Source organism: Chionomys nivalis, chromosome 22 (genome assembly GCF_950005125.1).
Source record: "Chionomys nivalis chromosome 22, mChiNiv1.1, whole genome shotgun sequence".
Lineage (NCBI taxonomy): Eukaryota > Metazoa > Chordata > Mammalia > Rodentia > Cricetidae > Chionomys > Chionomys nivalis.
This window is the reverse complement of record NC_080107.1, coordinates 44,736,193-44,762,567: the sequence shown is the minus strand read 5'-3', so window position 1 is coordinate 44,762,567 and position 26,375 is coordinate 44,736,193. Positions and strand designations below refer to the sequence as shown.

At 51.6% G+C, this 26,375-nt stretch overlaps 2 protein-coding genes across 7 annotated transcripts in view; both read right to left on the bottom strand.

Annotated features, from left to right (window-relative positions):
• Positions 1–10,570, bottom strand: part of Odf2 (outer dense fiber of sperm tails 2) — a 41,943-nt gene extending 31,373 nt beyond the window's left edge. For 3 of the 6 annotated variants that reach the window (XR_009055979.1, XM_057754565.1, XM_057754567.1), the window contains exons 1-4: positions 10,494–10,570; positions 7,275–7,365; positions 6,413–6,566; positions 6,019–6,144 (exon numbers count right to left, since the gene is read on the bottom strand). Coding sequence is in view for 5 of the 6 variants with exons in the window: in XM_057754565.1 (XP_057610548.1) it covers positions 6,019–6,144; positions 6,413–6,520 (234 nt within the window). In the remaining variant the exon portion in view is untranslated. Of the gene's footprint in view, positions 1–6,018; positions 6,145–6,412; positions 6,567–7,274; positions 7,366–9,848; positions 10,013–10,493 lie in introns of those variants that run through there. The other 3 variants (XM_057754566.1, XM_057754569.1, XM_057754570.1) reach the window with 3 other exon arrangements.
• A 3,806-nt stretch (positions 10,571–14,376) lies between these two features.
• Positions 14,377–26,375, bottom strand: Cercam (cerebral endothelial cell adhesion molecule). Its single transcript, XM_057755587.1, has 13 exons — positions 25,783–26,375; positions 24,329–24,439; positions 24,091–24,208; positions 23,037–23,171; positions 22,733–22,937; positions 20,345–20,464; positions 19,986–20,062; positions 19,805–19,911; positions 18,068–18,200; positions 16,990–17,117; positions 16,649–16,852; positions 15,843–16,095; positions 14,377–15,619 (listed from the first exon to the last, which is right to left on the bottom strand). Exons 1-12 carry the CDS (start codon positions 25,968–25,970, stop codon positions 15,843–15,845), a joined length of 1,779 nt encoding a protein of 592 aa, XP_057611570.1. The 5' UTR covers positions 25,971–26,375; the 3' UTR covers positions 14,377–15,619.

Below are 26,375 nucleotides of genomic sequence, written 5' to 3'. Positions count from 1 at the left end.
GCCAATGGCCAACCCCAGAGATCCTGCCCAGGAACCAACCGCTTCAGACCCTCTGAGGGGAACATTACCTACCCAAGTCTAAATGATGAGTTTGAAGAATTTCTAACATTGAAAGAAAAGGCATGGGTTAGAATGTTAAGCTATAAAGAAGGCAGGTTTGAGTGCTGTATGCCTGAATAGTCCCAGCTACTTGGGACGTTGAGACTTCTGGGAAGATCACCTGAGCTTAAGAGTTCAAGACCAGACCAGAAAACATAAAGAGAATCTCTACCTTTTAAGAAAAGAGAGAGAGAGAGAGATGTGGTGGCACATGGCTTTAATCCCAGGACTCAGGAGGCAGAGGCAGGTGGATCTCTGAGTTTTAGGCCAACCTGGTCTGCAGAGCGAGTTCCAAGACAGCCAGGGCTACACAGAGAAACCCTGACTCCCAAATTCCATGGAATGTCATGAATCTTCTGGCTTCTAAGATATACATATGGTACGTTACATACATAGGCAAACATCCATAAAATAAAACTTAAGGAGTAACAGAGCTAGAGAGCGGGCTCAGCAGTGAGTTGTGGACAACCTTGCAGAGGACCAGAGTTCTGTTCCCATCACATCAGAGGTTTCCTCACTGCCTGTAACTCCAGTTCCAGGGAACCTCATGTATTCTTCTGGTCTCCATGAACACACACACTCACATGTAAATACTCTGTAATCCCGGCATTTGGGAGGCAGAGATGGGGGGGGTGGTCTCTGAATTCCAGGCTAGCCATGAATACAGTGCCACACACATATACACCTAATTAAATAAAAATAAGATATTTTTCTAAAAAACAAGAATGGGAGCTGGGCAGTGGTGGTGCATGTCTTTAATCCCAGCACTCGGGAGTCAGAGGCAGGCACATCTCTGTGAGTTCGAGGCCAGCCTGGTCTACAGAGCGAGTTCAGGGATAACTGGGTCTAGATAGAGAAACCTTGTCTGGAAAAACAAAAACAAAAACAACAGAAAAACAACAAGAATGCAAAAGGGCTACAGCTCAATGGTAAAGTACTTGCCTGGCATATGAAAAGCCGGGAGTGGTGGCACACGCCTGTAATCTTAGCACTTGAGAGGTAAAGGCAGAAGGATCATAAATTCAAGGTCATCCTCCTTGACAAGTTCGAGGTCAGTCCTAACTTCACGAGACCCTGTCTCAGAAACAAAAATAAAAATAACACCACACCTTTAGTCCCAGTACTGATAAATATGAAGCAGGAAAATCTCTTGATCCCAGAGATTCAGGCTAGCCTGGGCCACTTAACAAGACCTCATCAAAGAAAAACGCATAATGAAGATACATTTCCAGAGCTGGGGCTATAGCTCAGGGCAGAGCACCTGCAAGCATCACAAGCCCTGCTTTAATCCCTAGTAATGCAAAAAACTTACAGAAACACTGCATGCAGTCACAAGAAAAATGTGTCTCAATTCTTACTAAGAGCAAAAGAACAAGGCTACTTCTGAGAAGAGAAGAGAGTATTTAGAGTATGACTACAACTCTGTTTTCAGAAACAGCAATAGCCTGAAGGTATAGCTCAGGGGTAGCTAGAGCTGGCCTAGCATATAGAGATCCTTTATTTAATCCAACTCAGGATTAATAAATTAAGTAAAGGGTCGGACACATGGCTCAGCAGTTAAGAGTATCTGCTACTCTCAGCACCCATAGGCTTGCACCTCTTTTTAACCCCAGTTCCAGGGGACCTGATACACTCTCCAGCACCTACATGGTGGTTCCCAACCACCTATACTGGGATCTGATGCCCTCTTTGGCATAAAGATGCACATGCAGATAGAGCACTCATATACATAAAATCTTAAAAAAAATTTTCCAGGCTCAGAGGCACATGCCTATGACTAGAACTCTGGAGGGACAGAGACTAGAGGATCCCTAGGGCTCAATGGCCAGCCAGCCTCACCTACTTGCAGGTTTCAGGTTCAGTGAGACCCTATCACATACACACACACACACACACACACACAAAACCAGGTGAAGATCTCCCAAAGAAAGACACTAGAGGCTATCCTCTCACCGTCATTTGTACATACACACACAACTTTTAATTTTTAAAAAAGGCCAGGAGCTGGGCTAGAGAGATGGCTCAGAGGTTAAGAGCACTGGCTGTTCTTCCAGAGGTCCTGAGTTCAATTCCCAGCAATCCCATGATGGCTCACAACCATCTGTAATGAGATCTGGTGCCCTCTTCTGGCATACAGGCACACACGCAAACAGAACACTGTATACATAATGAATAAATCTTAAATTTAAAAAAAGAAGAAAAAAAAGAGAGAGGAAAAAAAAACCCAACAAAGTCAGGAGCCACATTTGTGGCACAGGCCTTTAATCTCAGTATTCATGAGGCAGAGGGCAAGTGGATCTCTGGGATGGCAAAGCCAGCATGGCCTACATTGAGAGTTCCAGGACAGTCAAAGAACTATATAATAAAGACCCTCTCTCAAAAAGAGAAAAAGGTTGGAAGGTTGGGCACAGTGGGACACGCCATTAATCTCAGCAGAGGAAGCCTGGCAGAGGTGCACATCCAGCAAGTCAGGAGACAGAGGCAAGCCAGTCTCTTGAGTTCAAGGCCAACCTGTCTACAGATCGAGTTACAGAAAAACCAAGGCTTTCCTGTCTAGAAAAACCCAAAAAGGGGCTGGAGAGATGGCTCAGTGGTTAAGAGCATTGCCTGCCCTTCCAAAGGTCCTGAGTTCAATTCCCGGCAACCACATGGTGGCTCACAACCATCTGTAATGAAGTCTGGTGCCCTCTTCTGGCCTGCAGACATACACACAGACAGAATATTGTATACATAATAAATAAATAAATATTAAAAAAAAAAAAACAAAAACCAAAAAAATAAACAACCAAAAGAAGAAAAAAACAAACCAAAAAAAATCAAAAACTAAAACACAACAGAGCCAGGAAGATGCTATGATTTTGAGACCAACCAGATTCACACAGTGAGTTCTATGCTGGCTAGGGATAAGCAGTGATACTGTCTCAAAAAGTAAAAATAAAATGATCTGCCCGGTGGAGAGAGATGGCTCGGCATAAGAGGGTGTTCTGTTCTTCAGAGAACTGGAGTAAAGTTGCCAGTCCACATGCAGTACCCACAACTGTACGTAACTTCAACTACAGAGAAATCCAAAGCCTCGGACCACCTGAGGAACCTGCACTCACGAGGATACGCCCACAATATACATAATGAAAAATGAATCTTGGGGCTGAAGAGATGACTCAGAATTAGAGCATGGCTGCTCTTCCAGAGGGCTCGGTGACTCCTGCGCCCACAGTAGCGCAGTTGCAGGGGACTTACTACCCTTCACAGGCTTCTATGGGCACTAGGCACACAAGCAGCACAGACATACATGCAATCATGCATACACATAAAATAAGATTTTTTTTTTAAGCCTAAATCTTTTAAAAAGGAAATTCAGCCGGGCGGTGGTGGCGCACGCCTTTAATCCCAGCACTCGGGAGGCAGAGGCAGGCGGATCTCTGTGAGTTCGAGACCAGCCTGGTCTACAAGAGCTAGTTCCAGGACAGGCTCCAAAACCACAGAGAAACCCTGTCTCGGAAAAAATAAATAAATAAATAAATAAATAAATAAATAAATAAATAAATAAATAAATAAATAAAAAGGAAATTCAGTCATCCCCAACTCCATATGGAGTTTGAAGCCAGCTTAAGCTTTGTGAGACCCTGCCTCAACCACAGAAATATCTTAAAAAGTTGGATTGGAGAGATGGCTCAGTGGTTAAGAGCATTGCCTGCCCTTCCAAAGGTCCTGAGTTCAATTCCCAGCAACCACATGGTGGCTCACAACCATCTGTAATGAGATCTGGTGCCCTCTTCTGGCCTGAAGGCATGCTTGCAGGCAGAATACTATACATAATAATAAAGAAAACATTTTTAATAAAAGTTGATGGGGTATGTGCTTGAGGACATGGGGTATAATTGTGAGCTTTTATACTCCTGTCTTTAAACTTTTATTTTTATTGTTCTTTTTTTTTAGATTTATTAACATTTAATTTGTTTTGCCTGCTTGTGTGTCTATACATCATGTGTGTGTTTCATGCCTGCAGAGCCCAGAAGAGGGTATCACATAAAACAGCTGGGAACTGACTTCGCCGGAGTCTTACAGAAAGCAGCAGAGCTGGAGTTAGGACATGTGAGCGACCATGTGGGTGCTGGGATTGTACCCGGGGCCTCTGGAAGAGCAGTCAATGATCTTAACCACTGAGCTGTCTCTCCAGTGCCTTAAACTCCCTACCCATCAATACAAATGATACCGTGCTGTGTTTATTCCAATTTATTTATTGATTGATTTTGAGACAAGGCCTCATTAAGTCCCAGCTGGCCTCTTTACTCTAAGCACCCCTCCTGTTTCAGCCTCCTAAGTGCTGGATTACAGACACTGACCACATCTGGCACTTCTCTGTGTTTCAAATTTACTTTTCAATGGTTACTACTGAGGTAGTAAAACAATGTTAAGGGAGCATTTTTATTTCAACCTTCTTTTGGGTGACCAGTATCTTTTACAGGAGCCTCACACAGTTAAGTAAGCACTCTACCATTTAGCCACACCCCAGGCAGAAATGCCCATCTGCCTTGTGTTGTTATACTATTCTTAACACTTCCCATGCATTGCTGAGGATACCCAGATTCCTCTCGTCTGCTAAGGATAAACTGACAAAGAATCAAATCCGTGTGGTGTGATCATGAATGTCAGAATTACATCTATTTTTGGATTTCTCATTTTCAGAGAAACAACCTACTTAAAAAAAAAAAAAAAAAAAAAGACTGACTCTAAAAGATCATGTTTTGTTATGTTTGAAGTAGGCTCTCGCCATGTAGCCCTGGCTGACCTGGAACTTACTATGTAGACCAGGCTGGCTTCAGAGATCAGCCTGGCTCTGCCTCCCAAGTGCTGAGTGTTGGGATTAAAGGTGTGAGCACCACTCCTAGCCCGCTGAGCATTGTTCTGATAATGAGAGTGTTGTTCAAAACATAGCCTTTTCTTATCATAGACTTCTTCACCACAATGCACTTAAAATGAATAAAGAAGCATGTCTTGGGCTGGAGAGATGGCTCAGTGGTTAAGAGCACTGTCTGCTCTTCCAGAGGTCCTGAGTTCAATTCCCAGCAACCACATGGTGGCTCCAAACCATCTGTAACAGAGATCTGGCGCCCTCCTCTGGCGTGTGGGTATAAATGGAGGCAGAAAGTTGTATACATAATAAATCTTTTTTTTAAAAAAAAAAAAGAAGCATGTCTTGCCAGGCTTACAGCTAGAACCCCTGTGCTGGCAACACCTGGTATGCCTGGTAGAAGCCTCAGGGAATGTGCTGTGTATGAATTGTTGGCTGGATGACTAAGTAGGGGTGGTGGTGGACAGATGGCTGGGATTGGGGGACAAATGGATGGATGGATGAGTGGATAGATGGATGGTTGGAAAAGTGGGTAGGTAGTTGAGCAGGTACTTGGATAAACACTGTTAAGGTATAAGACACATATTCTCTTGGCTACTAATAATGAAGGCAATTCATTTTTCCCCCAGAGACTGTTCTACAAGCAGTGTGGATGATATGCTTGCACCATCCATATGGCCACGTGTTCTTGGCTATTTTATATAGTTGTATATGTACACTTGCACACATGCCCAACCTTAGCTTTAATTATGCTTCAGATAGTATGACAGATGCATAAATCTATTTGACAAAGCAGAGGCTGAATTCAGTCTCCAAAATGAGACAGAGTCCTAAGACCAGCTCTGCTGCTCTCTAAGACTCCAGGGAAGTCAGTTCCCAACCGTTTCCACTCTATGCTAAAACAGCAGGACCTACCACATAGCAATGCTGCAAGGACTTAAGTAGTGCTGCATGCTGTCAGGCACTCAGTAAGCTTGCTGGAATTTCTGCAATCATACCAAGTCTGAGGCTTGCTAGAATCTGACTGACCAGTCCAAGAAGAGAAGCCTGAACAAGACTGAGCCTACCTCCCACTTGCATCCCACATGCCGGGCAGATGATTTTCCAGGGGGCATCCAAGGTACCTTGGTTTTCACCCGGACACTCCGCCGTACATTCACGGTGTCCCCTTTCATTCCGCGCTTATGAGATTTCTATGGAAAGAGACAAAACTAGAGTCATTTCCAGCAGGCCCAGCTGCCCAGTGTCACTTTGGTGGCACACCACCTCTGCAGGGTGCCTCTTCTGGGTGACTTTACTGCGGCTGCTGAACAATGGCCTACCTTCTAACCAGGCAAGTGACCTCCAGATAAGTCTGAGTGTCTCCCAAACCTTTGGAGTCAGAAGTGTGAGGAGGCTGCTGGGATAGGAGACAGTGCCCTAATCCACAGCTGTGACCTCGCCCCACTGCCATGCTCCTACCTGGCTGCTGGCTGCTGACGGTTTCGGGAGTTTTTTTATGTGGACGTGGACAGGAGTGTTCTCATCCACATGAACATGTAAGGGGGGCGTTGAAGACCGGTCCTTCATAGTTCACCTCTGGCAGGCGGGGGAGGACAACACAAAAAAGGCTGATCTGTGGATAAGTAAACTGGACATGAAAACAAAGCCCAGAGGCTTCTGGGACACCTGAAAACGCAGCCACCAAGTGAGCAGGACAGCTACCAACTACTGGCATGCATGCAGGAAGCAAGGCAGGAGTGTCACTTAGGCAGACTCCACAGAGGTTCCAGCTGAAAGCCTCCAGGTCCACTGGGAACAGGGTTCTCTAAAAGCCCAAAGGCAAGCGGCAGGGGGCTCCTCAGAGCTGCAATTCCACCCAAGCCTACTGTACTGGACAGCTGTAAAGCTGAATCTTTCAACCATGCATGCAAATTAGCACGGGAAGCAGACAAAATGGTTAAGGGATAGAATAAATCAGGACACATGCAAGTGAGATACTAGGGCAAAGGCGGCTAGTGGGAATGCCAAGGATGAGAAGGTTGTAGACTCTAAAGAAAACATGAGCAAGGTCGTATTGTACCCCAGGTACAGGTGCCTTGCCACCAGCAGCTCCTATCCCATCTCCCCTCATTCTTTTTATTTATTTTCTTTCTCCTTTTTAAAGATGCTGGCATTTTCCTGGAAGAAGGACATGAAGACAACCTCCTCACACCTGGCCATTTCATCAGCAAGCAGGCCATGCTTGACAGTTCTATCTAAAGCACCTGGGCCGTGAGTCTCGGCAGCCGCCAGCCAAGGCTTGCAGGAGCATGCTGACAGTGCTGTTGCCAGGGTTACCTACCGTCACAGTTACACTTGGTGCGCCACAGGGTGTTCTCAAGACTTTTTTCTGTGTGAGACTCGTTACTCCGTTCTTCCCACACGATGGAAACCTGTACCGAGCACAAGAACCAGATTATTAGCAGAAAACCAGGGTTCTCCTATGTCTTGGCTCCTAGGAGATGACACACTACATGTGGTGGCTATTGCGCTGGCAACCGCAAGAACCAGTCTCGAATACCTTGGCTCCCTGTAGATGAGCATAAGGCACGCATGGTGTGCCCAGCAATAGGATGGAAACAAGGCGAGGGGGTCTTTGGCTGGTCTGGCCTTTTAACCTGCATCGCATCACATGTATTGTGACCTTGTGCTAAAGCCTACCTGTCATCCTATCAGGTGACCAAAAAAAAAAAAAGTTGCCAAGGTACTAGTCTCAAACAAGAGTGATGATCCCCAGGTTAGTGTCTGGAACACAGGTTAACATAAGCTAAGAGACCTCAAGTGCACACCACGCAGGTGCAAAGTCAGTGTGACTCAAGGGTACAAAACAAAGGCTCACTCCCCTGCCTGAGCACGTGAAGAACCCCGTCCGGTGCAGTCCACTCCCTGCCCTACAGGAGCTTTCCCTACACACCCACAGCCCAAGGCAAGATGTGCAGCGAGAAGCCCGGCAGTGGTGGCACACGCCTTTAATCCCAGCACTCGGGAGGCAGAGGCAGGCGGATCTCTGGGAGTTCGAGGCCAGCCTGGTCTACAAGAGTTAGTTCCAGGACAGGCACCAAAGCTACAGAGAAACCCTGTCTCGAAAAAAAAAAAAAAAAAAAAAAAGATGTGCAACAACAGCAACACGCTCCAGAATGAGCAGTCCAGCCAACAATTCCACGCTGGGGGAGAAGGGCTTGGAATGATCAAATCTAACAGTCCACTGTCTCCTCACAGTCCCAAAACAGCCTTTTGCCGACCTCACAAACCCGTGGGGGAAATACTGAACCATGAAAAGAACAGCACCACAGTGTGCATTTTGTTTAGCTCACTTACAAATTATTATGTACTGAGCTGGACTGTCATTTGGAAGACTGTCCAAACTAGGAACTCGGTTCCCCTCCCCCTTCTACTTACTTGTACCATTTCTGCTCACGTAAGAGACACTAGTTTACAAGTGGCATGGTGGGAAATGCTTTCAAGACACCACACGGAAGGTAGAGGCAGGAGAATCAAGAGTTTAAAGACAACCTTGGTTGCCTAGTGAATCTGAGCCAAGCAGAACTCAGACCTCAATACTCTGTTAAGACAAGAGTGATCTTGTTTGCTACAAGAAAGCTGTGGTGTCTTGGGTGAGGGGGGTTTAAAGCTGCGGGGTGAGCCAGTGTGTCTTTACTCCTCGCTATTCAAAGTCACTTATAAGCGTTTTTGGTCCAGACTTTCAGTACCTGGGAAACTGAAGACAAGTTTCCATTGAGCCTGGCCTGGGGAGCCCTGACCATTTTTCCCTGCCCTACTGCAAAGGCGCCCCCCACATTGGCTGTACCTGGGGGAGCCGCCTGAGGATGAGGCAGACATGGCTAAGCATCAAAGCCGCAAAGGTGGGCAATTGGGTCGGCAGGCTCTGCTCAGGGGGACTCAGAGGGGCTTGCCAATGAGAATCTCAAGGACCAGGCATCAAACGTCCTCTCTCTGAGGGGAGGAGGGTGGAAGCTTTAGGGGTGGCAGTTGGATGAAAACTTGGGAGGCGCTCCTCTACTGTCCAAGTCGCACAGCAACTGTCCTGCCAAAGTGGGGAGGGGGGAAGACAGGAGAGGCTGAGCGACTTGCGGGGTGCCGAGTGCGCTGCCAGGAGGCTGGTGGAGGGCGCGGCCTGACAGTGAGGGGGCGCGTCACTGAAAGGGGGGACGACGACCAGCATGCCCAAGCCCCACCCGGGAAGTAGAGCGGGCCGATGGCTACCAGGGGTTAAACCTGAGGGCTGGCTGGCGTGCGAAGAAGGTGAGAACAGCTAGGCCCCAAGTGGGCCCCCAGGGGCGGGAACCCGCGCAGGGAGATGGAGGGATATTCGGGGCGGTGCCCGGGCAACAGTGTCCTAGGTGAAGGGGCGTTCCCGGCAGAATAGCTACCGTGGAGAACCAATAGATGGAGAGGGAGGAGCGGCGGTCAGGGGAGGGCGATAGGGACTGCGGGGTAGCTCCAAGGCCGCCCGCATCCCCGGGGTTGGCCGGGAGTGTCCCCGAGCACACGTAACTGCTGCGGCCCAGGCCGCAGGGAGCAGGAATGACCTCCTGGGAGGCTGGGGCATACGGCCACCCACCAGCGGGCAAGAGGGGATGGGGTTCTGCCCATAGAAGGGCGCAGCCCTGCCCGAGGGCAGCAGAGGAGGGAAAGAGCCCTGCCGACGGCCCGGAGAGGACGGAGGCGGCCGGCCCGCCCGTTAGCGGGAGGAGGACGGGCCCGCGCCCAACGAGGGGCGGGGCGGGCCGGGCTCGGACGCAGAAAGGAGCGCGCCTGGACGCGGGGACGGTGCCCGGTGAGCCAGCCCTCGGCTGGGAGCGCGGGGCTTGAACCCGCGGCGCTCTGCGCCCCGCCCCGCCGCGCGGCCTCTCACCAAGAGCGGCACGGCTGCGCCCAGAACCGTCTCCTTATGAAGTCGTTGAAGTCGGAGGCCAGGGTCGTGCCATGGAGACGCCGCGGCGGATGCAGTCCGGCTCCCGCGGCGGCTCCTCCCCGCTTCCGCCTCCTTTTCCGACAACCGGTCGGCAGCTCGCCCATTGGCCAGTTCAAACCCCCCCCGGAGCCCCTCGGGTTTCGCCATTTAGGCCCTGCCCCCAGCGTCACAGAGATGCCCCGCCCACTAGGGATGCTCCGCCCACTTCCGGGCCTCGCGGCCGGCCCACCGCCCCGTCGCCAGGGAGACGCGCGACGCTCCCGCGCAGACCTGCCTGATCTTGTACCACCGTTCAGAGCCCCGCGTCCCCTCCGCCATTTTTGCCCTGATCCTCCCGACTCCTGAGCCCTAACGCGCCCCGCTCGAAACACAGTAGGAAACTGGGCGCAGAGGAAGACGGCTGAACAGGCGACAGCCTGGGGCTTCTGGAAAGCCATCCTTGTGCCTAGTCCACTCAGTGCAGACAGCTTGTGCACACTACCCAGACTGTGCCCCTATCCCACACCGCCCAAACAGAAGGAAGATGCCCCATTCCCCACGCCCCTCGCCGCCCTCCGGCAAGCCGAACGCTGCCTCTGAACGGACCTACTCTGCTGAGGTTCTCTCTGCTGAGCCGCCATCTTCTCAACTATGTTTCCCTATTAGCCAGTCGTGGGGGACTGTCACGTGGCTCACGTTGCCGCCCTGGATTCTGGGAGACCTTAACAACCTCAGGGCCGGGGAGACCTCCTTTCCTTGACGCCCTGATCTCCAACACAGCAATGTGCTCCCACTAGCTCCTCCCTGGAGTGTGAACCTCAAATGCTTTCCCACCTTCACCCTCAGCCCTTCTCACATTGTCCTAGCTGTTCTTCAACCCTTGCCAGTTCATGGTATGCATCTGGCCTGGCTCTGGCTGCCCTTGAGCAGAGAGATCCACCTGCGTCTGCCTCCTGAGTGTTAGTGTTATTCTTTTGGTCCCCGCCCCTTTCCACGCCCACTTCCAGCGACCTCTGACCACTCGCCCCATCTGAAAAACTCTCTACCTGTTCCTCTTTCTGGTGTGCACCTGTGTCTTTGCCTCTCTCTCTCTCTCTCTCTCTCTCTCTCTCTCTCTCTCTCTCTCTCTCTCTCTCTCTCTCTCTTCTCCTCTCTTTCTCTCTCTCTCCCTCTCTCCTTTAATAAATGTTTATGGCTATTTTCTGTGTCTATGGGTCTGTTTACACGCGCCCGCTTGCTGTTGGGAACCTGCAGCCGCTTGGCTCTAGCGGCTGCATAGATCACTGCTTGGGCCACCGCTCCGGACCGGCAGCTGCCAGTGCCTTGGGACTGGCTGCTCGCTCCGCCAGCCCACCCGGGACACGCGAGTGCTGGGATTAAAGGAATGACCACCATACCAGGTCTTTATTATTATTATTTTATTATTTGTTTTAATGCCTGTAATCTCAGCAATGAAGAGGCTGAGGCGGGAAGATTGCCATGAGTTGGAAGCCAGTCTGGATCCCTCAGTTATAACCTTACCATTCTGAGGTTCTGCAAGATCAAATCTACAGCCCAGCTATGGGAATAGGCTCAATGGTTGAGGCCCGGCCTGACATGAGCAAAACCCTAGATTCTGTTTCATTAGCACATAAATTCTATAAACTCCCTCCACTGTCCAGCAATCTATCTCGACTATGACCAACAGTAGCTTTTCCGCTACTTTTGCTTCGTCTGCATTCTGTACATCAAGTTCCTTATTTTCTTTTTTTAACTAAATATATTTACATGCAAATTCCTGAAATTTGTGGGTATTTTTTGAAAGAAAATCCTTGAGTGGAACTGGAACCAGGCTTGGAGGTTTGGAGGCATAGAGCTGTAATCCCACACTCATGCAGCTGACACAGGAACATCTCTAATTCAGGACCAGCTTGTGCTGCGCAGTAAGACTCCACCTCCAAAGCAAATTCTCAGCAAGGTTCCAGGGCCAGGGTGTCTGTCTCTGGTGGTGGCTACATGGGTTAAGTTCCTTGTTTTCATAGAGAAAAATAAAACTGCAACAGAACATTGACTAAGACACCATGCAACCGTAGAAGCCTTCTGATTGCTCCCTCCTCCCTACAGTCATCTGTGGGTCAGCCTGAGAGGAGGAGTTCTCAGTTCCCTTCTGTGTGTGGGTCCAGCATACATGTCATGAACCTACATATAGATCCATCACTACCTATGCTGGGTGCTCTCTTGAGCAAGAACCACATCTTCCTGTCCTGCAGAGCCTGGCACCAAACAGGTTCTGGTGAGCTTCAGATCAAAACTCCTGTAAAAGCCAGGCAGTGCCAGTGTGGCCGTCTTTAATCCCAGCACTCAGGAAGCAGGAGGATTTCTGTGAGTTGGAGGCCAGCCTGTCTATAGAGCAAGTTCCAGGACAGCCAGGGCTACTAGAGAAACCCTGTCTTGAAAAAAAATAAAGTAAAATAAAACTCATATTCAAAGTTTAGGGCCAAGAGGAAAACTATCATCTTACAGCCACCTAAATATTCCTATATATTCCTTCCTTTTCTGTGAATTCCAGTGAGTTTTGAAGGCTCCAGTCCCTGGCCCCAGCCACACAGCTCTGTACTGAGGGATGTCTATTATAGTCCCCTTGGCTGAGGTCTCTCCATTTACTCAAGGGCCTGATTAGGCTGTTTCCATGCAGGAACACCTGCTCCAGGGCGCTGATGCAACTGCCACAGCCTTGACCCGGGGAGAGGGAATCAGTGCTACGAAGTGGGTCTGGCTTTGTCTTCTGGGTGCTTTCCAGACTTGATGGAGGGCCTGGAAGAAACTCTCCCAGGCCCTCGAGGTTTGGCCTTCTTGGATTCTCTGAGCTGCCCCTCACTGCTCTTAAGCCTTGGATAGATGTTGAACTCAGTGATGGTACTATAATCTGAGTGTGGTCTACGATCTAACAGCATCAGCCGCACTAGGGAACTTCTTAAAAACACAAATCAGTTAGATGTGATGGCGCACGCCTTTAATCCCGGCACTCAGGAGGCGGAGGCCAGCCTGGTCTACATAGTTTCAGAACAGCCAGTGCTACATGGAGAAACTCTGCTTTGAAAACAAAAAATAAAATAAAAACACAAATCCTTAGGTCTGGGTATGAGAACTAGGCTGACCTCAAACTTGAGATCTTCCTGCCTCTGCTGTCCAAGTATATCACCACCCCAACTTTTTTTTTTTTTTTTTTGGTTTTTCGAGGCAGGGTTTCTCTGTAGCTTTGGTGCCTGTCCCGGAACTAGCTCTTGTAGACCAGGCTGGCCTCGAACTCCCAGAGATCCTCCTTCCTCTGCCTCCCGAGTGCTTTGTTTTGGATTTTTGAGACAGGGTTTCTCCATAGCTTTTTGGTTCCTGTCCCGACTTACTTTTGTTTTGTAAGATTTATTATCTTCTAAATATTTGTGTGTGTGTGTGTGTGTGTGTGTGTGTGTGTATACATACTAGTGCAGGTATAAGAAGGCCAGAGAAAGGAGTTGGATCTCCTGGAAGTGGAATTACAGACAGTCGTGAGCTGCCATGTGGGGCTGGGAAATGAACCCAGGTCCTCTGGATGAGCAGCCCGTGATCTTGACTGCCGAGGCATTTCCCAAGCCCCACTGTCGGGCTTTCAGTGGTTTGTAGTGTTTTCTTGTCTTCAGCACTGGACAGGGCTCCACAGCCAGGCACCTGCCAACTCCTTCCTGTCTGTCCCATTCACTGCTGAATCCTTAGTGTCCCATCTCAGCCCGGGTTCATCAAATTCCACAGAAGGAATGAAAATGTTATTTGCTCCTGATCACAGCCACCCAGAGGTAACAGTTTTCACCCTCAAAAGAGCATCTCACCCTCAGCTCTGAGAGTCCTCGGAGCCAAGGCAGGTCCTCACCCAAGGACAGAGCCCGCTGAGAGTCCTACCTCAGGGGGTACCAGTAGACTCTGCCATGACAGGGCACTCATATAACTCACGTCCAAAGGAACGTGGAAGACAGGGGGAAAAGGACGTCTCTAAAGGAGAGAGCCTGTTTGTGTTGGTGGAGCTAAGGCAGCCCTGATCAAGACAAGGAGTCCCCTCCCCCTCAATCTTACAGTCATTTAAGAACAAGTGCCTGAAGGCTGGTTTGCCCAGAGACCTGATCCTTTGTGACTAGTGGAAGGGGAGTCCCCCACTTCCCAAGCAGAAGGGCGCAGCATGTACAGTAGCCTATAACATCTCTGCTGCCTCGACTGGATTGACTCTAAATTCCCCATCCTCCCTTCTCAATTGTGGGTTCAGAAGAAGGAAAGAACCTGGCCCACAAGACAAGCACCCTGCCAGCTGGTGCCTTCTGGTGGGTCTATTCCTTAGGTCCCGAAGAGAACCGGGATCTCCCCAGCATAGTACTGGGCTGTTGTAATAAGAGCGGCGGGGCTGCGTCTCCGGCACCCGGCTGCCCGCATGGCTAGCTTATGCCCCGAAATAATTACACGGAAACTGTATTCTTTTAAACACTGCTTGGCCCATTAGCTTCAGCCTCTTATTAGCTAGCTCTTACATATTGATCTAACCCATTTCTAATATTCTGTGTAGCACCACGAGCTGGCTTACCAGGAAAGATCTTAACCTGCGTCAGTCTGGAGTGGGAGAATCATGGTGACTCACTGACTGGGCTTCTTTCTCCCATCATTCTGTTCTGTCTACTCCACCCACCTAAGGGTTGGCCTATCAAATGGGCCTAGGCAGTTTCTTTATTAATTAACCAATGAAAGCAACAGATTAATACAAGACCCACCTCCATCACTAGGCATCTTATGGACACAAGGATTGGAGTCACAGAGCAGAAATCCAAAAGGGAGGAGTGGGGGTGACCTCTGGCTGGACCTTGACTGGGCCCAAGCTGATGAGCAAAGGCTGAGGGTGCCACGAGTGCCCATTCTGCTCAGAAGCTATACCTCCACCTACCAAAGGCGACATGGACGCCCAGCCAGGAAGCAAGCACCTGCCAACTAATTTGAGCACTCTTCCTCTGCCCTCTCTCTCTGTCCCTAACTCAGGGGGTCTCCTGCCTGGGCCTGGTGAGATGCAGAGAGGTTCAGCTGCTAGTGAAGTATAAAGTGCCAATGCAGGCCAGGCGGTGGTGGCGCACGCCTTTAATCCCAGCACTTGGGAGGCAGAGGCAGGCGGATCTCTGTGAGTTCAAGACCAGCCTGGTCTACAAGAGCTAGTTCCAGGACAGGCTCCAAAACCACAGAGAAACCCTGTCTCGAAAAAAAAAAAAGTGCCAATGCAGAGGACTTTTATTGAAGGCCTACTGTGTGCCAGGCACCAGGTGTGCCTCCTGCCTTCCCGCACTTTCTGCCAGCCAGGAAGAAGGGTGCTTGTGAGCCCCAGATGTGAAGCCAGGGACGGGGCTGAGGTGGAGGTAGATGGAAGCAAGGTGGCTCCAGCAGCTGAGTCCTCAGAGAGGGCAGGAGTCAGGATTCTACGGTATGGCCAGCTTGAAACCCGAAGGCTGGGGCCTCCCTTGTTCCTGAGCCCACTGGGCTCCAAATCTGCGTGTGGAATCAAGAGTCTGAGTCTTGTCTTCTCGTTGTGACATTCAGGGAATGGACTATCTCAGAGTAGCTCTCCCAACCTGGGAGGGCTCCAGAGGTGGAAGGATGGTGGAGCCCAAGAGAACAGCCAGGCTTCTGCTGAGACTTTCCTTTCTGTTCTTGTTGCTCCTTTGGAGTTCCACTCGGACCTCGTCAGCTAGAGGCTGAGGGGGCAAGAAGGGAGGAAGGGAGAGTCAGACAGAGACATCAACAGCTGTGGAGAGAGGCAGACAGACAGACAAACACAAGACAGATGGAGACAAAGCTAGAGAAATCAAGAGGAAGAGCTCAAGAGATGGGGGTGGAGTAGGAGGAGGGAAGAGAAGCAGGGAGCTAAGGTGGAAAGAAAGGGACCATGGACTGGTCCTCTTCCAGGCCCAGCCTCACCTAGAGCTCATCCCTGGGGTGAGGATGGAGGCTATATCCACTGCTGCCAGCCAGGTGCAGGTGGGAGTCGCGAAGAGTCTTCTGAGAGCCAGTCCAGCTAATGAGGCGGCCACTGTCATCATCCCAGGGGGAAGATGTCTCTGTGTCACTGAGCCACTCAGCATCTCCCGCATAGTGGGTGGGGGAGGCAAGCAGAGGCCGGGCTGAGAAGGCTTGGAGGTCCCGAGGCCAGAAGTATGCCTTGTACTGGTCACTGTGGGTGAGAGAAGAAAGCTTAGGTGGACTGGAGCAACTCTCCTCCTAGACCCTGTGATGCTCATCTGGAGCTCGGGCCTTGGCTGTCTGCTCTACCTCTGCCCTACCCCGTTAGTCCTCACGGCTACTCATTAATACCCCATGATGAGGGCACTGAGGCTCAGTACTGAGCCATAGGATTGAAAACCACATGCACAGGGGCTGGAGAGATGGCTCAGCCTGTAAGAGTGTTCACTGCTTGTTCAGGGCTCCAGCACCCACATCAAGTGGCTCTCAACTGCCTGTAAGTTCAGCTGTAGGGGGATCTGCGCCCTCTTCTGGCCTCCTTGGACACCTGCGTGCATATACACATACCCACACACAGATACACATAATTCAAAATTAAAAATAAGTCTAAAAATAGAACCCACATGAGAATGGACAGCACAGTGGGTTCACCAAGGCCACATGGGTGAACCTTGACCATCTCCCTCTCTCCAGCTGCCTAGTGAGGGTTTTCTGTAGTGGGCCCCTGGCTAGAATGACCCTGCCCTGCCCCACCCAGCTCTCACTTTGGGTGTTGATCAAACATGATGGGCAGGAACTCATCCACAGGCAGCATGCGTTGCAGAGGCCGGGAGGCTAACAGTTTGCGAGCTCCTGCCAGGCTCAAGGTGTATGCTAGTGTCCAGTAGGAGTACCCAGCCACCACCAGACCCGGCAGACCCTCCACGGCCACCTCCTCCTCAGGGTTCACCTGTTTCCGGCCAAGGTAGCTGCAAACGACACCGAGGGTGACAGGGTCATTATAGAGCCTGGGGTATCCCGGCCCTCCCACAGGTATGCTAAGGCCAGGCTATGTGGGAAGTGCTAGCTAGGATCCCAGCAGAAGCAGACCCCAGAGTCTGCCTACATCAGATCCCACAAAAGCTTCTGAGTCACCACATCCTCCATCAGCCGTTCCAGCCGCCTCCGGAAGTTGTCCTCAAAGCGGACGTCATCCTCAAACACCACAACCCTGGCCAGGCCCCTGACAACCACCTGTGGGACACATGACAGGGGAGAAAACTCTGCAGATCTGAGCTGCCCTGGTCCTACCTGTCTGGAACCAGGCCAGCACACTCCTCTTGGCTAAGTGCCACATACCAAGCTCTGGCCATATCATGTAGCTACCCCAAAGCCTGTTGGGGCTCCCACTGGTGGGGACTGAATTCCTCTTGCTCTGACATTCAAGACCCTTGAGTTCCCACACCCTGGTGTAGCTGACAGGAGATTCATGGTGACAGTCATGACTTTGGCTACATTTACTGAAAACTACGCTCTCCCAGGAGCCTGTGCCATTGCTCAGCCTCGGAGAAGCACAGGTGCATGCAGGGTCTGTCTGTCACCTGAAGCTGGGGTGGGTAGGGAGTGTAAGAGATTCCAGCCCCTAAAATCACCAAGAAAAGCTACTTTTTTTTTGTTTGTTTGTTTTGTTTTTCGAGACAGGGTTTCTCTGTAGCTTTGGAGCCTGTCCCGGAACTAGCTCTTGTAGACCAGGCTGGCCTCGAACTCACACAGATCTGACTGCCTCTGCCTCCCAAGTGCTGGGATTAAAGGTGTGCGCCTCCACCGCCCGGCTGCCCCGGCTTTTTTGCAGGTACTGAGATCTGTGTCCTGGTCCTCCTGTTTCCCCAGCAAGCATTCTACCACTGAGCCATCTCCCCACCCACAGGGTCTCTCCCTTGTAGGAATGAGACAGACACAGTTTACTTGTCCCCTGTGTTACCAGATAAGAGTCCCTTTTAGGGAACAGCCAGAATGAATAAGGTCACCTCTCGGGGGTGCCAGGGAAGCGTTGACCACGAAGAAGGTTCAGTGAGCCTTTTTCCTGGGTGCATTTATTCACACAGCGGCTCAACCACCTGTGTGCCTGACACGCAGCAGTGACTAAGACAGCCAGTCTCTTTGCTGTCCCTGAAGGGCATGCGCCAGAGGGCAAGTATCCTCACCTCTTCCCAGATCGAGTAGTGGCTGAGGAAGCAGCCCACCTCACCCTTGGTCAGCGTGCGGCCCGAGTAAGGGTCCTGGTAGCCAGGGAGCAGGTCCACACCCAGGTGCTTAAGGATGCTGCTGTTGAGTGTCCTACGAGACACAAGCATAAGTGGGTGACACGTGCCAAGCAGAGCCTCCATCCAGAGGGGCCTCCCTATAGGTGTTGGAATCACACAGGAGCCTGCTTTAGGGGAGGATCCAGCTTTGTAACTCCGTGTGGCTGGAAGCTGTCATGGTCTGGATTTAGCCTCTAACCTAGAACTCTAGCCTCCATAAGAAAGTCTCAGGAGAAGGGACTTTGGAATCTGTACAGGGGGAGGCAGCTCAAGACGAGTGGACAACCTGCTAGAGATTTCCTGCACCAAAGGACAGACATCCCGCAGGAGCCAGGTATAATGGTGCAGGCCTGTAATCTAAGAGCTTGGGAGACAGAGGCAGGCAGATTCTTGTGGATCTGAGGCCAAGCCTGGTCTACACAGTGAGTTCCAGGCCAGCCAGGGCTGTGTGAGATCCTATATTGAGCGGGAAGGTGGGGAGGAGAGAGGCGCGCACACAGACAGAATAAAGCAACTCCTGATGCACCTGTGTAAGTCCAGCTCTTGGGAGGTAGAAGCAGAAGGGTCAGGGATTTAATGCCATCCTCATTTATACAATAAGTTCAAGACCAAACTCAGCTACAAGACCCTGTCTCAAAAAAACCAAGCCAAGGACCAGTGGGATGGTTCAGTGGGACCCAGTGTTTGACCTGAAATCCTGAGAATGTGAATTCAGTCCCCTGGTCCCACAGTGGAAGGAGGGGATGGCTCCCAAAACTTGTCCTCTGACCTCCACAGGAACACCGTGGCAAGTGTGTGCCACTTAAAAAATTTCTAAATAGCCGGGCGATGGTGGCGCTCGCCTTTAATCCCAGCACTCGGGAGGCAGAGGCAGGTGGATCTCTGGGAGTTCGAGGCCAGCCTGGTCTACAGAGCTAGTTCCAGGACAGGCTCCAAAGCCACAGAGAAACCCTGTCTCGAAAAACCAAAAAAAAAAAAAAAAAATTTCTAAATAAACCTCAAAAGAATAATGGAGAAATATGATCAAAGCACGTTATTTATATAAAATTGTGTATTATTTACATACATAAAATATTTTTTTATACATGTGAACAAAAAGGACCTGGGGGTTTGAGGCAAACAGCAGCTGGCATATGGGCCACGTGACCCTGGTAGCAATAGCTTGGCCTCTAGATCCCTGGGGAACATGGCCACACTCCTTGCACACTCCACACTCCGGCCCCTCAGGGGCCTAACTCTAAAACATCCCTGAGACCGACCACCCGCCCCTTGGGGTACTTTCTAGGTGCTGGATCCTGCCTAAGTGTCTCACTGGGCCCTCAGGGACCACAAGAACCAAATATGATGAGGTACATCTTTTGTAAGAGGCTGAGAGATGGGCCAGCTTGAGAGGGTTCCTACAGCCAGTTCGTGACAGGCCTCAACCCAGGCCCAGAGCCCTCTGCACTGCCTTCGGGTGGACTGCGGGAGGACATCTCATCCTGCCGGCCTGTGCTGGCACTCCTGAGACAGCAGGACCCAGGCCCCACGTGGCTACCTCCTGGATCTTTAGGATGTTCATGCAACTGTTCTGTTTGCCCACTCCTAGGATCTCAGGTGGGTTTTATGGTCCCTGAGACCCATCCGTGGGAGCCTCACCTGCCATCCACAGCATCTACTACCTGAGCAGAGATCTCCATCTCCCAGAGAGAGGTCAGCATCCGAGCCCGGCGCTGGGGTCTGCGGGCCAGGCTGATGACAAAGACCTAGAGGAAGCAGAGGTAAGTCTAGAGACGGTAGCTCATTCAACCAACCCCAACCCGATAGACTGGAGACTTACTTCATCAAATCCCATCTTGTTGGGCTTCTTTGGGGGCCGAGACACATGAGCTGAGGCCAGCATAGGGGGTCCATCCACTGTAGAAGGAAACAACAGCCCCGACCCCCAGGCATGAGTCCCTACTGGCTCCTGGTCACAGACACAGCCCCAGCTTCATTCCTATCACTCCAGCAGAACACCTAACAGGATGGGCTCCCTGAGCTCCTACCCCACTCTACAGATCAGAAGACTGAGGTGCCGCAGGGAAAGGGACTCACTCACTGTCGTGACACGAGTTCAAAGCAAGGCAGGCACCCAGACACGCTTAAATCTACACCTAAACAAGGAGCACTGTAGGAAGGGAGGGACCCCAGCCTCACCCAGTGCTTCCAGAATCAGATGGATGAAGTTGGTCTTCTCTTCCTCCAGCCCCTCATGGGGCTTCACTGCCACGTTCATGTACCCGTAGCGATGGTCATTGCACACGTGCACTGAGACCCCTGCAGAAAGGCTCCCCTGAGTGCTGGCGTTGGGGTGAGTCTGTCAGGAGACACCGCCAGTGACCCAAATCTTTTTGTTTGTTTGTTTTTGCTTTTCGAGACAGGGTTTCTCTGTGTAACAGTTCTAGCTCTCCTGAACCTTGTTCTGTAGACCAGGCTGGCCTTTAACTCACAGAGATCCATCTGCCTTTGCCTCCCGAGTGCTGGGATTAAAGGCATGCACACCACCACCCGGCCCCAAGTCTCGTCTGGGACTCAGTTTTGCCACACTGATGAGGGCACCAGCCCCCATCTCCAGTAGTTTTTGTCTTACTTGTTTACACACTGCAGATTTCTCCAACACCTCGGGGGCAAAACAATCAGCACCCCTTCTGATTCACCAGCACCCTAAGGACACACTGCTTGCTCTGGGGCTTGATAGACACCTCTAACCCTTCCTGACCCCCAGTAAAGTTTCCCCAACACCAGACAGTCAGAGTCCTAGCTACAAGTCAGCCTCGGTCTGAGTTCAAACCCCAGTGCTGCAGCCTTCTCAAGCATGGTGTCCAGCATCACTGCCTTAATCTTATCCTCAGCTCTTCCTTGGGGTTGTTGGGGTATTTTTGGTAGGGGGAGGATAGCTGGAGACAGGGTCTCACTTTGTAGCCTTAGCTATCCTGGAACTCCTCATGTAGCCTAGGATGACCTTGAACTCACGGAGATCTGTAGTGCTGGGATCAAAGGCATATGCCAGCATGCCAAATTTCTTGGACTTGGATTTATCCCATACATACCTAAACATTTCCTTTCTAAGTAACTTTCCTCTTAAAAAATAATTACAGGCCGGGTGGTGGTGGCGCACGCCCTTAATCCCAGCACTCGGGAGGCAGAGGCAGGCGGATCTGTGTGAGTTCGAGGCCAGCCTGGTCTACAAGAGCTAGTGCCAGGACAGGCTCCAAAGCTACAGAGAAACCCTGCCTCGAAAAACTAAAAAAAAAAACTTAAAAAAAAAAGAATTACAGGCCAGGTGGTGGTGCAAACCTTTAACACAGCACTTAGGAGGCAGAGGCAGGCAGACCTCTATGAGTTTGAGGCTAGCCTGGTCTACAGAGTGAGTTCCAGGACATGCTCCAAAGCTACACAGAAAAACCCTGTCTCAAAAAAAACAAATAACAACAACAATAATTGTTATTATTGTTGTTATTATTATGGGGTGAAGGAGAGATGGCTCGGCAATGAAAAGCACTTGGCTGCTCCTGCAGAAGACCTCAGTTCACAACTCCCTTCAAATCCAGTCCAGGGTGTCAGACTCCCTCTTCTGGCCTCCCATGGCACTGCACCCATGAGATACACATACATACATGCAGACAGGCAAACATTCATGCACATAGCATAAAAATAAATAATAATGCCAGGTATAGTGGTGCACATCTTTAATCCCAGCACTTGGGATGCAGAGGCAGGTGGATTTCTGAGTTCAAGGCCAGCCTGGTCTACAGAATGAGTTCCAGGACAGTCAGAGATACATAGTGAGACCTTGTCTTGGGAAAAAAAAAAAAAAAAAAACACCACACGGGCTGGAGAGATGGCTCAGTGGTTAAGAGCACTGCCTGCTCTTCCAAAGGTCCTGAGTTCAATTCCCAGCAACTACATAGTGGCTCACAACCATCTGTAATGAGATCTGGTGCCCTCTTCTGGCCTGCAGGCATACATGTAGACAGAATACTAAGAATACTGTATACATAATAAATAAATAAATCTTTTAAAAAACCACAAATAAATAAATAAGTAAATAGATAATAAATGATAAACCTTTGGACAAAACAGCTCTACTGAGCATGTGTGTGAGAAGCTAAAGGTACTTGCTGTTTGCTTTATTACTGCCTGCCCAGACTTTGGATGCCAGCCAAGAGTTTCCTTCCTTCCTGAGGTCTTCTCTGACTAAATCCACTCTGGCCTGAGCTGTCAGCACACGTGTAATCAAGGCCTCCTTGTCAGCCATGACTGGATACTGGTTTGTGAAGCCCTCTGCCTGACTGACACACATCACCAGTGGATGCTCCACAGACATCTGCCTGATGAAGCAGTAACTGAAACTGCCCAGAAGGGAACAGCCAGAGCCTGTCTCCTCCGCTGGGCAAGAGACGTAAGACAGGTTAGGGCCCAAAGAACCAACGGGACTCGACAGGACAAAATGTGGGGTGGGAAATGGCATGCTAAGCAGGGGGACCCAGCAGGTGCAAAGCCCCAGGGGCCTCCAAGCAATGCTCGAGGAGGCCGGGTCCTCACCAGCAGCCTGGCAGGCATAGGCGAAGACAATGATGTCATCAAAAGGCCAAGTGTAGTTAGGATGAGGTGGGTAGAAGGCCAGCTGGGCTGTTTCCTCAGTCTTCAAGGACACCAGGAAGGTAGAGTGGACCATAGGGACCCGGAAGCAGCCCTGGCGCTGGCGGTTCTTGGTAGGGAAGTATTCAGCTGTGCGGCGATAGTAGCCCTGAAGAAAGGCAGGTTTAGGGCTGAGGCCCAGGCCTGTCCTGGCCCAAAGGCCCTAAAAGCCTCAGGCTCTGTGCTCTCGGAGTCCTCCCAGCCTCACCTGGGGCGTGATCCCGCACCAGAAGTTGGAGTAATACGTCTGGGAGTCCAGCATTGGGGCCACCACCGGCAACTGCCGCGCTGTGAGAAGCCGCAGAGTCTGGTTGTTGGTGAGAATGTTGTCTGTGTCTGCGAACTTTGGAGAAGGAAGATGTCACAGGAATCCTGTCTGAGCCTCAGGACCAAAAAGCTCACTGAGTGAGAATTCCTTAGAGTGGCTTGAGGCGCCTGTACCCACAGATCGCTCTGACGGCGACCAGAGAGGTGGTTGGAGAGATAAGGCGCTTGCTGCCAAGCCTGACGACCTGACTTTGGCCTCAAACCCACACGGTAGAAGGAAGGAGCTGACTCTGAAAGCTGTCCCTGGCGTCCCTGGTGTGGGGAGACCTAACCAACACAGTCCCTTTCTGACAAGAGGCCGAGCTGAGACACTACCTCGGAGTAGACCAGGTAGTGGCTCTGGAATCTTCTCTGAGATCTAGCCTAGAGGGGAGACCCACAGAACTGCTCTGAGGGGAAAAGTCCTGGGCTCGTCCATCAACCATATGGTGGCTCGCTACTGAGTGTAGCTCCATTTCCAGGGGATCTGATGCCCTCTTCTGGCCTCTCTGGGCACTGCATGCACAAGCTGCACAGACGGACAAGCTGGCATAAAACAAAAATAAGCCCAGGGCAGTGGTGGCTCACGCCTTTACTCCCAGTACTCAGGAGGCAGAGGCAGGCAGATCTTTGAGTTTGAGACCAGTTACAGAGTGAGTTCCAGGACAGCCAGTGCTACACACACACACACACACACAAAAAAAAAAAAACCTGTCTTGAAAAAGCAAATAAATAAATAAATGAAACAAAAATAAATATTTAAAAAAAATCTACTCTGTGCTCTAGTCCTGGGATTCAGGCTAGGCACAGCACATAAACTAAGGTATGTCCCAGTATGAGCTTAAATGCAGGGTCTCCGCTCATTATCCAGCCTGGTGGTTTGGTCATAACCAAGACTTCCATCGGGGTTACCAGTCCCTCCCACTCCTACCTAATCCCAGGCCAGGCCTCCTCACCAGGATGTAGTCAGCTCCCCAGGCCCTGGCAAAGGTCAGGGCTTCCTGCTTCAGCTCCATCACAAACTGATGTCTTTCTCTGGTCCAGTGCTTGGGGCTCTGTTCATCTGGGTAGAGCCTGGGGGCAAAGAGGTGAGACGTTCTCCACTGCAGGGCAGTGGACAGCCTGTTCTGGGGACTGGCTGACACTGGTAACAGCTGCTTTCTATGGTCTCCAGAACCCTTGCCCTCGGGTCACCTGGCCTCCTCCTCAGGCTTCCAGACGACAGCCGCATAGTCGCGGCCCACAGCAGCCAGCCACTCCAGCAGCATCGCAGTGGTGTTGTCCACGTTGTGATCTGTGGCACACCTGAGGGCACAGGACAGGAAGACTGAGAGACCACAGCCACCGAAGGGCTGGAGCTCCGAGGTGCACTTGCCTTTGAAGTGCCCTTGGACACCCCCAAGTCTGGTCTGTCTTAAGAGCTGTGGAGGAGAGGCATGCTGCAGTGGAGGGTCCAGAGATGCGCTGTGTGACCTCGGGCAAGTTCTGCCCCTCTCTGTGCTTCACACCCTCCCTTCTAATTTTGGGCATTGTGCTGGGATTGAACCTAGGGACTTGTACACAGAAAGCACCCCGACCACTGAGCCACAGCCTCAGCCTGAGTGCCCTGTGAAAGACGCACTTCACCTTGAGACTGCAGCTGCTATGTCCCCTCATTGCCTTCTGTCTTCCTGGCACCACAAGCCAGGCCCTTTCCATCTCTGAGTCAGACAAAACAGTTTCTCTACCCTGAGTGGTGCTGAGGGCTACACCACGCTCTGAGCAACCCAGGCAAGTGCTGGAGGCCCGAGCTCTGTTACCTTGGAACCCAGCTTTCCCTCAGTTGGGGAAGGGGCTCGCATAACGGAGGTGGGACACTTAGTCAGGAGCCCAGGTTTTAGGCGATACTGCCCCTTTAAGCCAGTTCCCCACAAGTGAAGACTAACTACGTGTCAAGTCCTACAAGGGTGGGAACTAACTCCCAAACTGTGGTGACTGTGGGCAGCTCCCTGGGCCACAGCTCCACCCCAGCCCAAGTTTGGTGTGCTGTGAGGAGCAGTTATCTCCAGCCTTGGCTTGGGCTCCTCCCTGTTTAGACTTTCACAGACAGGCTGCTGTAGCCTCTGTGCCCAGAGGCCTATGGGACCACAGCCCCACCTGGAACCCACCAGTCCCTCTACCTGGAGAGAGAGGCAGTACCACTGGGGAGGGGACTCAGCCTGATGCCCTTGCCCAGCATGCAGCCTGGAGCTGAGGGCTCCCTCCACCTGCTCTCTAGAAAACTCCAGTCCGACCGATCCTTGTTCCGAGGCTCCTGCTTTTTCTACTCCGAATCAAGTTGACCACAGGTCCCCACTTAGATGCAGTGTGAGCTCCAAGAGCTGGCTCAGAAAGGACAGGCCTAACCTTAACCCAGGGTAATCCCGGGATGAGTAGGAGGCCCAAAGGAGGGGTGGATGCCCTTGCGCCGACCCCTGGCCTCAGAGGTCTGCCCTTGCCCCTCAACAGTTTAGGGACCCTGCTGTAGGGCTTGAGGCCCTGAGGGCATGTCTGGGAGGGAGGAGCTTGCCCGGGTGGTGTCTGGGCAGGAGCGACGAGGCCTCTCGGTCAAAGGCTGTCCTGGATCCTGAGACTTGATGCCCCGATATGCCCACCCATGAATATCTCACCAGAGGGCCAGCCTGGCCCGGGGGTAGTCCAGGTGCTCCAGTGCGCCCAGGTAGTGGGGCAGAGAGTGCTCGGCATTGCGGGCCAGGATAGCAAGGACCACAGTGGGCAGCGTTGGCTCTGTGACACCCTCAGCCTGGAGCCGTGGTCCCAGCAGAAACAGCAGAGGTAGGAGCGAGGCAATGCTCATGGCGGGACTGGGTGGCTGAGGAGGCCCCCGGGTCTCCCACCGCGGCAGGGAGGGGGCGGGACGGGAGGGGCATGGAGGCGGGGTCTTTGATGGGCGTGGCCACAGCAGTGGGGCCCGCTATGCCCCTGCGGGCGCCTGCAAGCTCCGCTGTCCTCTTCTCAGCCTGGGCTCTAGATGTCCAGGGTCAGACACCTGTTCTAGTCGCGTCCCCAGGGTTGCCCTCTCTGTGTGGACCTCAAAAGGCGACGACAAGCCAGGGAGGATCCGGGGACCATGGTGGACCCGTCGCACCCTGGACGTTCATCTCACTCCTGGAATACGGGCACCCCGGAATCCTGGCTCCCTGACCCTCAGCGGTGGACCCGCGAGGCTGCCGGCTTCGCGGGGAGCCCCGACTTCCGACCC